This window comes from Anthonomus grandis, chromosome 5, assembly GCF_022605725.1.
Source record: "Anthonomus grandis grandis chromosome 5, icAntGran1.3, whole genome shotgun sequence".
NCBI classification, from domain to species: domain Eukaryota; kingdom Metazoa; phylum Arthropoda; class Insecta; order Coleoptera; family Curculionidae; genus Anthonomus; species Anthonomus grandis.
This window is the reverse complement of record NC_065550.1, coordinates 35354121-35368171: the sequence shown is the minus strand read 5'-3', so window position 1 is coordinate 35368171 and position 14051 is coordinate 35354121. Positions and strand designations below refer to the sequence as shown.

The 14051-nt window shown below is 32.7% G+C and overlaps 2 protein-coding genes across 5 annotated transcripts in view; both read left to right on the top strand.

Annotated features, from left to right (window-relative positions):
• Positions 1-3769: 3769 nt before the first annotated feature.
• Positions 3770-4619, top strand: LOC126736290 (28S ribosomal protein S10, mitochondrial). The gene is made up of 4 exons (XM_050440575.1): positions 3770-3921; positions 3975-4189; positions 4248-4449; positions 4502-4619. The coding sequence occupies exons 1-4, from the start codon at positions 3919-3921 to the stop codon at positions 4556-4558; spliced, it is 477 nt and encodes a 158-aa protein (XP_050296532.1). The 5' UTR covers positions 3770-3918; the 3' UTR covers positions 4559-4619.
• Positions 4620-6148: 1529 nt separating this feature from the next.
• Positions 6149-14051, top strand: part of LOC126736189 (histone-lysine N-methyltransferase KMT5B) — a 36717-nt gene continuing 28814 nt past the window's right edge. The window contains exons 1-2 of one of the 4 annotated variants that reach the window (XM_050440434.1): positions 6149-6435; positions 12196-12521. In XM_050440434.1, coding sequence (XP_050296391.1) covers positions 12210-12521 — 312 coding nt within the window. In that variant the 5' untranslated portion in view covers positions 6149-6435; positions 12196-12209. Of the gene's footprint in view, positions 6493-12195; positions 12522-14051 lie in introns of all 4 variants that reach the window. The other 3 variants (XM_050440432.1, XM_050440433.1, XM_050440431.1) reach the window with 3 other exon arrangements.

The following is a 14051-nucleotide window of genomic DNA, read 5'->3' as shown; positions in this document are numbered from 1 at the left end:
AACGTTAAATTAAAAATGGCCGCCAATAAGTCGCGATGGTTGCCTACCATCGGCATGATGAGCATTAAACGTCGCAACGTAGTGACGTCACAGAGTTGCTTAAGCCTGTGTTATAAGGGTTATGTAACAAGTAGTGTAATTGGATTAACACGATTACAAAATGACTTAGTAATGTAACGTCACAGAGTCATTTAACTAAATCCATTTATTTATTACTATTCGAATTAATTGAATATCAGGTAGATAAATCTGGAATATTTTAAATTAAAGATGGTTGCCTAGCAACGGCATGTTAAACATCAAAACTGACTGCGCTGTGACGTCACACAATTCTACATGTATTAGAGGGATTAGGTGATATGTAGTTTAACATGATTTTTTTTATAAATGAATGTGTTTTGGAAAGCAAGGAATCCTAAGACCATCCACGAGTTTTGGTAAAACCAATAAAACCGCGAAAATATGCAGAAATCAGTGGAAATATATTTTATAAAATGACTTACCAACCAACCCTTGTATATAAATAGACAACTTGTCATGTCAGGAAGCCGTCATTCGTCAAATAAATATCATGAAAAAATTTAAAATAAATTACTGTTATAACAGGATAGACAAGAAAAAATTATTTATTTATTTATTATTTTAAGAACCGAGGGTTGCCTATCAACAAATGTCAGAGCGATGTGACGTCACAGGGGTTTTTTATACATGAATTACAGGGGTTATATGAGAAATAGTGTCAGAATGAGTAAATATAAATTCAAAATTCGTTTTTTATTTTCGAAATTCGTAAGTGCATTTAATTTACAAATTAAACTCCAATTATATTCCATACTCGTAAATGACAAAATATGCAGCACATATTATTATTCATGAGGTAATTAATTTAAACTTTTCATATGGAAAGGACGCCTACTCTTCTAATATTTTTCGCTATTTAGATATATACGACAATTTTATATACATATATATATAGATATATACGTATGCGTATAAATATTTTAACGAGAAATTCGTTCGAGAGAGGATAACATTTCGAACAAACGGGCTATAATAATAAACGAAGTTCCGTTGCGGAAAGTTTCCTTATATACGGTCCGAATAATTTTGAAAATTTTAATTTATCGGTCCAAAGAGAATGCGAACTTATCTCATAAATTATTTTAAACCTGCTTACCAAGTTACCCTGGTATGTCACTTTTTTAGGCTTAATGTAGGCAACCAGCGCAGCCACTATAGCCATCTTCGCTACCAGGGGCCTTTAAAAACAACGTTTATCCACGCCCACCCATAAATATAAATACATGCGCATAAATAAACGTCAACGCATTCATATAGGCTATCATTATCATAAGGCTCATCAATTATCGCTAAAACAAGCGGGGTATATCTCGATTTCGGCACTCGAGGGGGCGGAGGGAGGCCGGGAAGGTCATCGACATAATCTATAAATTTCCGATCTAATCGTTTATCATTCTCGAGCGTCTCTGCGTTTGAACCGTGTGGACCTTGGGAGTTTAATAAATGTCATCCGAATCCTTCGTGTCCCGAGATTTAGAGACGGAATGGCAGTCGCACACCGCTTAATTAATGCCTCGAGAAATTCGACGACGATCTGTGCTCGATCTCTCTTTCTCTCTCTGTGTTATAATATGCCCGCGGGAGGACGTCAAGAAATTAAATGAAAGATGTTTAAAGTATTCTTAGGTCGGGTGACGTTGTTTGCATACCTTCCTTCACTCCCCTTTCGTTATATAAATTAAATTTGTTTGGGAACGCTTAATTAAATGTTGATGTTCGCGCATACCCCTCGTAGGATTCGTCAATCAGGGGTTGCCCAAGTGTCAAGGCCATTGAAACCTTTGACAATGACAGATGTCAATGAGGCGCCATCTTGGAAATAAATTCGGTGATTTTTTCAAGCGGAATGGACGCGCCGTAATTCCCATAAAACGCGAAATAATGCCGCATTTCATAAACAGACTTTTACGACGTAATTTATTATTAAAAGTTTTCAGTCGAAGTCCGACTTAAAATTGTATTATTAGCGATTTATTTACGACTGACAGTTTATATTTAATGAGGAATTCGGGTTTTATTCGAGAGAGAGAGAGTCGCTCTCTCGGGGCTCTGTCGAGTTGTTATTTTACATAAACCCTTTAAAATTAAAGCTTATTTTAATTAACTTTTGTTTAGGAGAATTACGCTACACGCTTCGATTATTTTAATGGATTTGAAACTATTTATCATTTAACCCTCGTAAGCGTCGTTACCCTAATGTGACTTATGTTGACGCTTATAGGCAACCAGAGAAACATCACAGAGGGCGGCCATCTTTTTTTTTAAATACACACACACTGACTCTCAAACAATAAAACCAATAATCAGTGATGCTCAAACAATAAGAGAAACTCCAAAAATTGCAACGTTATTGTTCCTTTCCATGATAGAAATGCAATATAACAGCGTATACAAAGCATGTAGCAACTCCCATTGAAAAAAAGCCCGCATCAGGCACATATGTCTGTTATATACCGAATAAATAATGCAAAGTCCAAAAAGCTTACGTACGAAAATTCAACAAAAGCAGCAACAGTAGCATAACGCTGAGTCAAACTCAGCAATACTGCTGCTGGATCTCGCGCGTCGAGCCATTCCATTTCCGCAAATTCGATTTCCCCAATTGATACAAAAGGCCGCCAATAAATTCCCGTAGAGTTCAAATACGCTATCAGAAAAATATTCATATCCCGCAGGAATCCTTTTCTCACGTAGGAAGAGGAATAAAATGTTTTATTTATGCACCGGGACATTTATTTTAAACGGTTACTACATGCATTTAGTGGGGAGGAATTTGTCGCGATAAAGATTCCGCACACGTGCCAGCCCGAATTTAATGGCTCCTTACTAGATTTTTCTTTCGGCACCCTATATGAGTTATACTATAGTCGGCCTTAGCGAGAATAAAGCGCGTAATAAGTTGGATGAAGTGTTCAAACGAAGGTTTCTCACGTCGTTTTTTACGTCATCATATGACCCATGACAACGCCGCCATTTTGGCGATAACTAAACACAACTGTCAATGTCAAACGCCCCCTGCAATGACGTTTATAAACGTCAAATTTTAAGTCGCGAAAACACACGTTAAATTGACAAATTCAGATGGGTGAAGCCTTAGTAATACCATAATGACCTTTCTATATCCATGTGGGTTAGTTTTCTGTTGCTTTACAGCCAGAAAATCCAATTTAGTTTGACAGCAACACTTGACAGATGACACTTTCAAAATTTACTATAATAATATTAATCCCTTTATCCGCCCTATAGCGCTTTACAGAACTCGGTAAAGTTAATATATTATTTCATACCGGCGGTGCAACTATTCACGTTTAATACGAAACTATCCCGGAACTCCCACAAATACGGACCGACTGGTTTCGAATAATAATTAGTGGACCGACCCGGTTGTTAATACCCGAAACTTGTCGTACGTACCTACCTATACAAAAGGGGCGCAAACTGTTTTGGCAGAGGTAAGTCCGTTTAACTTCGCCCTTTTGACATTAATGGTTTATTGAGAGCGAATAATACCTAGTAATTGAATTTCCAAAATTAATTGTTGGCCCCAGATGCCTTGCCCGAGCGAATTACACTGTTCTGGCTCGAAATAAGTGATATATAGTAGTCGTAAGACCTTAGAATCATTAATAAAAGGCTTATTAAGTGCCTCATTCCTTTTTTTTTATCAAAAATAGGTTTGTAGGCAACCCACGACACTTAAAATCACTTCTAAACCTGTCACAACCTTGCTCTACCTAACCTCACTTTATAATGCTGTCAACCCATGATAACCTATAAATTGTTTTCTGTTATTCCAAGGGCCAAAATATCCTTAAAAACTTACTAAGGACATCAACAATGGTAAATGCGCCCCCACGCACATCAATATACATCCTAACCACGCTCGTTTCCAGAACATAATAAGACAAACTGTGTTAAAAAGGTCCCACAGGGGTCTTTCGACGCTCCCAAGTGCAACAACAGTGGCCCCAATTGAACCCATAGAAGAACCCGACCGCCTAATAAGAACCCTGGAGCTGGAATGTAAAAGTAACGAACCGGCAGTGCTGAGGAGCTTTTGCAAGTTTGCTCTGTCTGTCGGGAACAATTTTGGTATCGAATGTAAATCGTAAGCTCTCCACGATTTTATTATTACTTTTAGGTTAGGTCTCTTGAAATGTTTTTAGGTGGACCCCAAAGAAACCCATCCATGAAAGATACACAGTCTTAAAGGTAGTGCACATTTTCAAAAAACACCGGGTTCAGTACGAGACTAGAACTTATTTTTCATTCGTGCAGTATCAAAAAATGACCGGTTCAACGGCTGACACTTTACTTGAATATGTCCAAAGGAATTTGCCCGAAGGGGTGGCCTTAAAGGCCACAAAGGTATGTTCTAATGTCATTTTTATTATTTAGACAATGAATGCGGGGATTTTAGGTGGAGGTGCAAGAGATCCCCGAGCATTTGAGGGAAAACGAGAGGCAAGATAGTTGATTTTAGGTTAAGAGTAGTTAGTAATAATGTGAATACATATTATAGAATGTGTTTTAAGGTCGGTTTGCTGTCTGATATTTTAGATTTAAACCCTAATTCTCCTTTTGTTAATTGCTAGTTAAGTTTTTGAGGGTATATTTTGCTTCAGATAAAAGGTAAGTAAAACTGAATAATTTTTTTTTTATTTAATTAGAATTTTAATAAATAAACTGTTTCAATTTAATGAAAGAATGTTCGATTAAAATGTGTGCATTTTAGTTTTCCTTATACCAAGAGGGCCATCTCTTAGATAATCATGACACTAACCCTCGTTTCTTCATGGTCCCTATTTTCTGATACAAGGAGCGCCATCTGTTTCACAAAAATGAAACTAAGCATTGGTTACTTATTTTTTATCTTATCTGTTTTCTATTTTAATCAAGATCATATAGAAGAAGTTGATTCTTTAAATGTGAGAATCCCTTATAATTTTTTATTTACATTTTATTTTTATATGATAATTAACACTTGCAGGTTTTTTGATAGTAGGAGCGCCATCTGTTAGAGATTCGTGGAATTAATTTTTCTATTCCTAGACTTTTACGCCAACAATTATAATAATCTCTATATTATAATAGAGCTCTATCTCCTATATGTCACTTCATCGCACAAGAAAGAATATGAAGAAACCTGTAATATAATTCACGTTATATTACAGGTTTCTGTATACCAAATGTTGCTACATCTTTTGAAGCATTATAGAACCAATACATTCAAAGGAACTTCTTTAAAATTTAGTTACAATAAACTAAGAATTGTAATCTAAAATCGTCTAGTCTAGTATTCTTTTGTAGAGCCTTGCCACTCATAATTTTACTTTCACCGTATAACGCCATCTTTATTAAATTAATTATAGGTTTCTTTACACAAAATGTTCTTACGCCATCTCTTGGAGTTTAATAGAATTAACAAATCCAAGAGAAGTTTTTTCAAATTTAGCTACAAACTCAAACGGTCCTTTTATAGACAAACTAATTCTTTTAAACCATAATAAATTAGTCTCTGCTAAGGAAAATTGATAAATTATAATTTTACAGGTTCTTATTATTTAATACCAGAGGCCTCATCTCTTGGAGAGTTATAAAACTAATCGATTGACACATTGACAGGTTTTCTGATACCAGGGGCGTCATCTCTAAGACAGTAATAGAACTAATCTTAATCCTTTAATCGTTTAGTACAACAGTATACTTATGTAGTGCTCTTTTTTTAGCGTATAGTGCCATCTTTATTGCATAAATAACGCCATATAACAGGTTTCTTTTATCCCGAATGCTCCTACACGAGTGGCGCCACCTCTTGGAGCCTAATAGAACCAATGAATTCAGTGGAAATTCATTAAAATTTAGTCTGAAAGTCAAACAGTTCTTTCCTAAACAAATTAATTCTTCAAAAAATTAATTAATTTAATATATTCCTTAAATAATTACGAATTAATACGCCGCAGTATGGTTTATTGTGAGCTTAAGCGATTTCCGAACAGATGGCGCCACATTCGTCCCATAAAACGAAACAAAAGATAATGCGGTTCGAATCCCTGCTAAGGAAAATTAATAAATTATAATTGAAATTTTTTTCCCGATACTAAATGGCCATTAATTAGATAAAGTAGAGGATTTTCGAGGTCGACAGTCGGTGCAACGAGAATCCCGATTTCCGTACCGTTTTCCCGTACAAACCCGACCGGGCAAAGAAATTTTTTTAAATGATGTTTTCAATTTTTGTCAACACAACATTGCGTCTGCCATGATGATGTTTGTAGCGTCGTTTCGGTGCAACGGATCCCCAAAGTTTTCCGGATAATGTCGATTGTTTGGCCACGGTTTAACAGTGAACTGGTAATGGTGCGATTCTGTGATTAATTAGCTTTTAGGATAACGCTAGTTTGTGCATTTGTAAGTCAATTTAAACGATAAAAATCGATCTAGAAATAACCCGTTTTCGGGTCCGAACAGTCAGTCATGGCAGACCAAAAGGTATTTTTTCTGGTCGATTTTTCTATTGTTTTGCCTTTAGAGGCCCGTTATGGTGAACCACACTGGTACCAGTTGTTTTAATCAGTTAATTCCTAGCGAAATCATCTCGTCTTTAAAGTCTAATTAATAATTGTTGTTTCATACAGGGAGTGTCAATAAATTTACAATATTGACACTTGACAATTGTGAACATAACAACAGTGTCTTTGTTGTCAATTTTATTTGACCTTGAAATATTGACTATTTATTGGACACCATAATATAGGGCCCTAGTTTTATGGCATTCTTACACTTGCCTTAGTAGTATTACATTAAGTTCAGATTATTTATATTAAAAATAGGCAGCCCAGTTATAGTTTTATAACCTTAAGCTTTCGGGAAATGAATGTTATGACCTTTTTACCCTTCATTAAGTTTAGTTTAACAGTTTGCAATTCATTTCTTGACCCTGTAGGCGATTGTGGAGCCTTTTCCTTGCTAGTTATTCCATAGGGTTCCTTAAAGATTTCAAATTTTTCAATTTTCTTTTATCAACATAACCTCACATTTTGTATTTCATTAACAATAATCCACTCATATGAAATAATATGTAATTGCATAGTAAATCCACCATGAAATGCAATAAAAGTGTGAGTCTCTCTAATTTATAGTCAATCTATGTTCTGATTTATTCCTCAGATAAAACAATAATTATTGGAAAACATTTGATAAAGTTATTTTGACAGGTTTTGTCGGGGTCTATAAAAGAACTTATTGACCCGATAACAGAAAGGTAAAGTTTATATAGACAACTTAATAGAAATTAAAAAATTATGAAATTTCTCTTTCCATAATCGTCTTTCTAAGATTTATACTCAAAAATAAAGTGTAATTTTATTATTCCAGGTTATGATCAGATATCAATTCTTAATTTGGGTCAAGAGTTAGTAAACATCAACTGGCCACTAGTAAACATCAACCAAATTGATAAATCAGGTTATAGACTCAGGTTATAGTTGGTAAAATTTGACCAATTTATAAAGTGTAAAACTCTGCTCTTGTGTCAGTAGACCCTATAAGAAGTTATTGTACAGTAACCTTTAATTCAACATTTTTGCTTTACATAAACCATTATCCAGACCTATTGTATGTATACCTTTGCTCTAAATATATATATTTCGTTAGGAGGTGGAGTAGCAAGTAACAGACAGTAAATAAAACCTGAAAATTAAAAATTGCCAGACATTTGCTTACCTATTATTTATTTATTTACTTATTTACCAGTAGCAACAGCCAGAGGCCAATTACAGGCACTAACTAATCCGAAATCCCTGGAAGAATGTGAAAAGTGATGCCTGGAATCAAATGACAATTTATCTAAAAATGCCTGGAAAGATATGAAAAGCAACACTGAATGCCTGGAATAAATTCTTTACAAAAACTTGGCATAAAACAATTAATTATATGAAGAGGCCTGGAATAATATGAAAAATGATTTCGAATGCCTGAAAGTCCCAAATATCCTAAAAACCATGAAGAGTTGTGCGCCTGGAAGGACATATAGGGTAAAAATACCTGGAAGAATGAGAATATTAAAGAAATGACTAAAAAAAAATATATTATTTGATAAAATCACAAGAACAACACAGATCTTTACAGATCTAGGAAATTACATAAACTAATAAGTGTCGAACGAATACCTTGAATTTATTTAGGCTTAGAAACCTTAGATATTGGTTTTTTTCCACTCATGTGAAAATGAGCTTTTCAAATGGCAAAAATTTTTAATGTATGTTAAATGGTTTATGCCAAAAAAGTTTATGCCATCAACGATGAGGAGCGATCAAGCAAAACCAGATAAATCCATTTTTTAACAAAAATTATTTTTTTATCATGAATTCCTATTCCAGATAAATCCAATGGTGAACTCAGATTCAAGCAAAACCGGTTAAATTCCCTTTAAAATGGAGCCCAAAATCCACAAAATAATGTTTTGTTCGAGGTCATAGTTTTCTCCCTGCGGATAGGGTTTTCAGTCGTGTTGAAAAACGTTTACGAAGAAACACAACAATAATAAGCAAAGACGAATATTTAGAAATTTATTCTCAATTTGGAACAGTGAAACAACTTGGCGTTGAATGGTTTCTGTACGACATTAAAGATTTGCAACATTCTCTAAAGAATCACAGGTATTTCCGACTACAAGCGAATTTTAATCCTGAAATCTCAAAACAAACAAGGAAAAAATACTGTAAGGTACAATGTCATAAGAATTTTAAAATGGCATTTTTAGATGAAACGCCCCATCAGATTCTGAAGGCAAAACATGAAGTTCCAAGTGTATTGGAAGAAATTCGTTTATCGCGATCTCTACCTAAAAAAAAGAAAAAATCCCTAGCTCACCTGATGATACAACAGTTTGGACCAACCTGGGAAAATGATGAAAGTCTAGTGTGGTACAAAAATATATTGCTTGAACCAGAATATCCCTTTTTTTGTGGTGTTTAGAAAATTAAAAATAAACGTGTTAACTTTTATATCATTACGAAGACAAGTAAATTTAAAAACCCTATTTTTTATTATTCTTTCATTTTTGTAATAAAAAAATTTGTTTTTTTTTTTTTTAATTAATAAATACATTATATTTAGCTTAATAAATGTAAAAAACTACATACCCACAATAAAACAAGCACTTTTACATTATAAAATATCCGATATATATTTAACTCAAGCAAAAACAGATAAATCCATTTTTTAATTAGCAATTATTCTTATGTTAATTAATTAATAAGGTCCAAAATATGGTCTACGAGATCTATAATATTAAACCTTTCACGTACACCATAATTTATTTTGATAAGTTCACAGACACGCTATTGGCACGTTTTTTGCAAATATCTCGGAATGTTATAAATTGGATTTATCTGGTTTTGCTTGATCGCTCCTCGATTGATGATAATCTATTTTCTTCCTTAGCCTTGCTTTTTATTAAATTAATATACTTAATTACAATGTCTTGGTCCACGAGTTAAAAAGCAAATTCATTATTTGAGCCGTTCAGAGGAAAAGTGGTCTAACTCCCTTAAAGTAGAAATTTAGAAAATTGATATTTTGCATTTGAATGAATTAAAAAATCACAGTAACATATTCTTTACTTTTTTGTACATATTTATAATAACCCTGTACTAAAATTTCATATGGTAAACATTTTTACTGATTGCGCCCATTAATTACATTTTTGTCACCCAATGTCATTCTTCCAGTAAGTTTTTTCAAAAACATAGTGGATAAGTGGTATAACTTGGAGAGTTATATCGCTGTTCCTCGTAAAAGTTAACCAAATTTCACAAAACTGATACACATACTACAGACTAAACTTACAGTAAGGACAGTAAGAACAAGTTATTAAACAAATTAATCTTCATCAGAATCGGATAATGGACCACTGTCAACAGCATCTTCTTTTGTCAATAAGTCCAGGAAGAACTGATGCTGAATTGGGAGAATCCACTGAAGAAGTTCTATCTACTAGAAGAGCTATTTACATCTGTGGAATAACGTTAGGAAGCTATTATCTTAGTTAAAATTTAGACTTATACCAGTGACTGAATATATTAGACCAGTAGAAACATAATTAATGGTGTAACTCAAAAATTAAAAAATACTGACATATATATACCACTTTTCCTCTGAGCGGCTCATTTATGATTTTATTAGAGTTATAGAAATTATTTTTTCCTTATTAGTTTTATTGGTAGACTCATTGAATCATTCATTCCATATTGCATAATTATGGGAAGTAAAAAGTGTATCGTCAAAAATTTTTAGAAAGGTATTCAAACTAATCATATCTAAGTCTAAATCACTAGCAAAAGTATTAAAATATGTATGCATTTTAAAAAGTGGTGAATTCTTAATATTATAAATATTCGTTCTAGAAAAGCAAAGTCTTTTTTTGTCTTGTATTTCCATTATTTACCAAGAGTAGAAGTACTGAATTTAACAGTCAAAAAATAATAATAAAAGAAAAAAAGACATAACAAAATTCTGTATAGCTAACAACGTACTCAACAAGAAATAATTACTACCGTTATAAAAACCATTGACTTAATAATATGTAAAATCGTCCATAATATTCTGACTATTTCTTTATATATTTTGTATAACACCACTTGTACCTGCAACTTAACAAAAACAAATTATAATAGTAATAAACCAATCATGTAATTAAATTATGTCTTCTAATATGTCTCTTAAAGATATGCCCTAGATTTCAATCTCACTTATTAATAATTTTTACTGTTCTGAGAGTGAACAGCATAATTTGTACAATGATTTAAAATTATGAATTTTAAAAGATATTTGACCATTAACTAATTTGTACATAAACCTTCCTCTCTCTCAGTGTGTTTAAGTCCAATACCCTCCGAACATCATCAAATACCTACATGGTCATTGGGAATTCCCATACCAAGTTTGTATAAGCAAAACCTGATTTTAGACTCTTTCCAGATCGTTGCAACTGTTCATATAAAATGGGGACCATATATCATTGAGGCATATTCCAACTATGACACAAGTAGAGACATATATAACTTTTTACAGGTTTCAATAGAGAATTTCCAATAGGCAAAACAAAGCCTAGCACTTTTGAGGAGTTGATACCCAGATTAATTATATGTGTGTTGAAATTTAGGGACTCATCAAGATCTTTAATAATGTTACCAGACAGGAGAGAGGTGCCATTTATATCATATGCAGATTCAAACTTTCAAAGAATAAACATAGTAGGCAATACACTATTGTGACCTGTAAAGAACATATTACAGTCCATTATCAAACCCAAGTCTGTCTCTTTTTTTCAATACACACACTTTTTGAATATTGAAAGTAAATGGTCCATTATAGTGTTCAAATTATTTTGTAACACAAATGCAATCATCTATCATAGTACTGCATATTTTTTCTGGTTGTATATATTGGAAACTCAACATACTGTTCCCTATTTAATAAATAAGACTTGGTAAGTTCAATCAGTATATTGCTCACATTATTTTTATAAAGGGCTTTATAAATTTATCGATCTGTATATACTACATCAATTTGTTTTCTCTTATAAACACTTTGTAAATAAACCAGGCAAATGTTATTAAATTGGTTAATATAGATTTTTTTTACCAGAAACACATTTAGAAACTACATTTCCAGTAGTAACAGGTCTATAGTTACTCACATCATACTTTGAAGTTTTCTTGTCAAAGAAGCTTCACCACATTATCCGAATCTCTTTATAACCTGGGAGTCCGTCAGGTTCAACAGATCTATTGCCCCATAATTTTTTAATTCTATTTATTTCATCAATCAATACACGGGATCAACTACTACAACTACACTAATTACTAATTAACACCAATTATCAGACTTAATCTTAATACCAAGGATAATTAAACTGTTTTACAAGTAGTAATAATAATCTCTCAAAATCTGAACAATAAACATTGCAATATTATTAACAATGCAAAATTATTTGATTTTATTAGGACATATAGGTTTATACTAACTGCATAAGACCTTAGTACTTTAAATCTACGAAGAAACCTTTACAAAATTTAACGTTTATTTATTTCCGATCATATATTACAGAAATAAAAATCAGAATGGTTGTGGATGTGCATGCCAGACCCTTCCAAAACAACCATAAAATGCAGCCCACCTCGATGACACCGAAAGAGTTGTCGGATAACGACGATATCGCCACGTCTCTGGTGCTCGACCCGATTTTGGGGTTCAATTCCCATAAGATGAACATCAGACATCGCCCCATCAGGGCCAACACCACCGAACTGAGGAAAATCGTGGAGGATTTTATTAAGGAACAGAACTACGAGAGTGCTTACGGGCGGATTTCTAAGGGGGAATGGATGCCCAGGTTGAGATCGAAGAATCAGCAAAAGAAACTGCAGGAACATGTAAGAATTTCAATTTATTGTAGTTTGTTAGAACCAAAATGCCCTAACTATGCAAAACCTTAACCTAGAATCTTGTTTTTACCATCAAACTAATCCTCAGAGATCCTCTATAATAACCTAAAAAAAATTATGGAAATAGTTCCTGAAGCTTCCAAGTTATACCCGAAAATGTGCCTCAATGAACAAAAATCCTAATGTAGCAATGTGCTTTTTAAAACTTCAAATCTGGTGGGTTCTTGGACCTCGGTTGACAAAAGTGTCTTTAACTAAGAGAGTTTTTGAGGTACAAAAAACGTTTTGATCTTAAATTATTGGCAAAAAAATGCTGATTCTTTGACAAAAACCCTTTTAAGAATATTTCCATTATTTTGTACAAATATTTTTCAAAGAAAAATTACTTGTTAAAAAAAAAGTTGCAAGAAAAGGGCTTCATCCAAAACCTGCCCTAACTGCTCAAATCCTTAACCCAGAATTATATTTTTATCCTCAAATTAATCCTCAGGGATCCTCTGTAATAACGTGAAAAAAAAAAATGAAAATATATTCAGTGGCACTTAAGTTGGGTTCAAATATGTCCTTTAATGAACAAATGTTGCAATTTACGTTTAAAAATTTCAAAGTTGCTCACTGTTTAAGAGATTTCTTTTAGACAGTTGAATCACTTAATTACTATATGATAGAGAGAGAAAGGTGACTCCAAATCAACTGCCTGTAAGAATATTTCAAATTCTTCTAGGCAGTTGTAAGTACTACCACATGACAAAGAAAGAAAAGAGACTCCAACTTACTTTTGTCGAAAACTATTTAGAATCTGGAATTTTTTTTTTAACATTGGATTCCCAGTTAAAAATAGAATAAATTATGAAGAGTAACATTTAGCTGTAAATTGAAAAATAAAAGAGTTATGAAGGATTTTTGAAAAATTTGAAAGTTTGTAGGTGAAAAATTTGGGAAAAAAATTTTTTTGACAAATTTTATTTTTTTTTTTATAAATTGATTAGTCACTCAAAAAGCTTCAAAAAAGACTTATCAAAGATTTTTGAAAAATGTACGTGAAAAAAGTTATACGTGGTTAGAAGTTGGTACCCTTGGAAAAATGTTCATAATTTTAATTTTAATTTTTTTTTTGGAAAAATATTGGATGGGGGGAAAAATTGTTTAAACAAAAGTTGTTTGGAATGTTAATGGGCATCAGATGCAACAGAAAAATTATTTTTAAGTTCAATAGTTTTCCAGAAAATTGGGAAAAACCTCTTAACAGTTTTTCCCAATTTTCTCGAAAACTATTGGGAATATGAAATATTTTCTTATAGCATTGGATTCTCAATAAAAAATAGAACAAATCATCAAGAACAACATTTAGCCGTAAATTGAAAAATAAAAGAGTTATGGAAGATTTCTGAAAAATTTTGAATGAAAAATTTGAAAAAATAAATTTTGAGAAATTTTAATTTTTTTTCTCACAAATTGATTAATCACTCAAAAAGCTTCAAAAAAGACTTATCAAAGATTTTTGAAAAATGTACCAGA

Excerpts from the sequence above, each read along its gene's own strand:
- LOC126736290 (XM_050440575.1), top strand. Across the intron at positions 4,190-4,247 it reads TTTGGTATCGAATGTAAATC|GTGGACCCCAAAGAAACCCA; the intron begins GTAAGCTCTCCA and ends AAATGTTTTTAG. Across the intron at positions 4,450-4,501 it reads TGGCCTTAAAGGCCACAAAG|GTGGAGGTGCAAGAGATCCC; the intron begins GTATGTTCTAAT and ends CGGGGATTTTAG.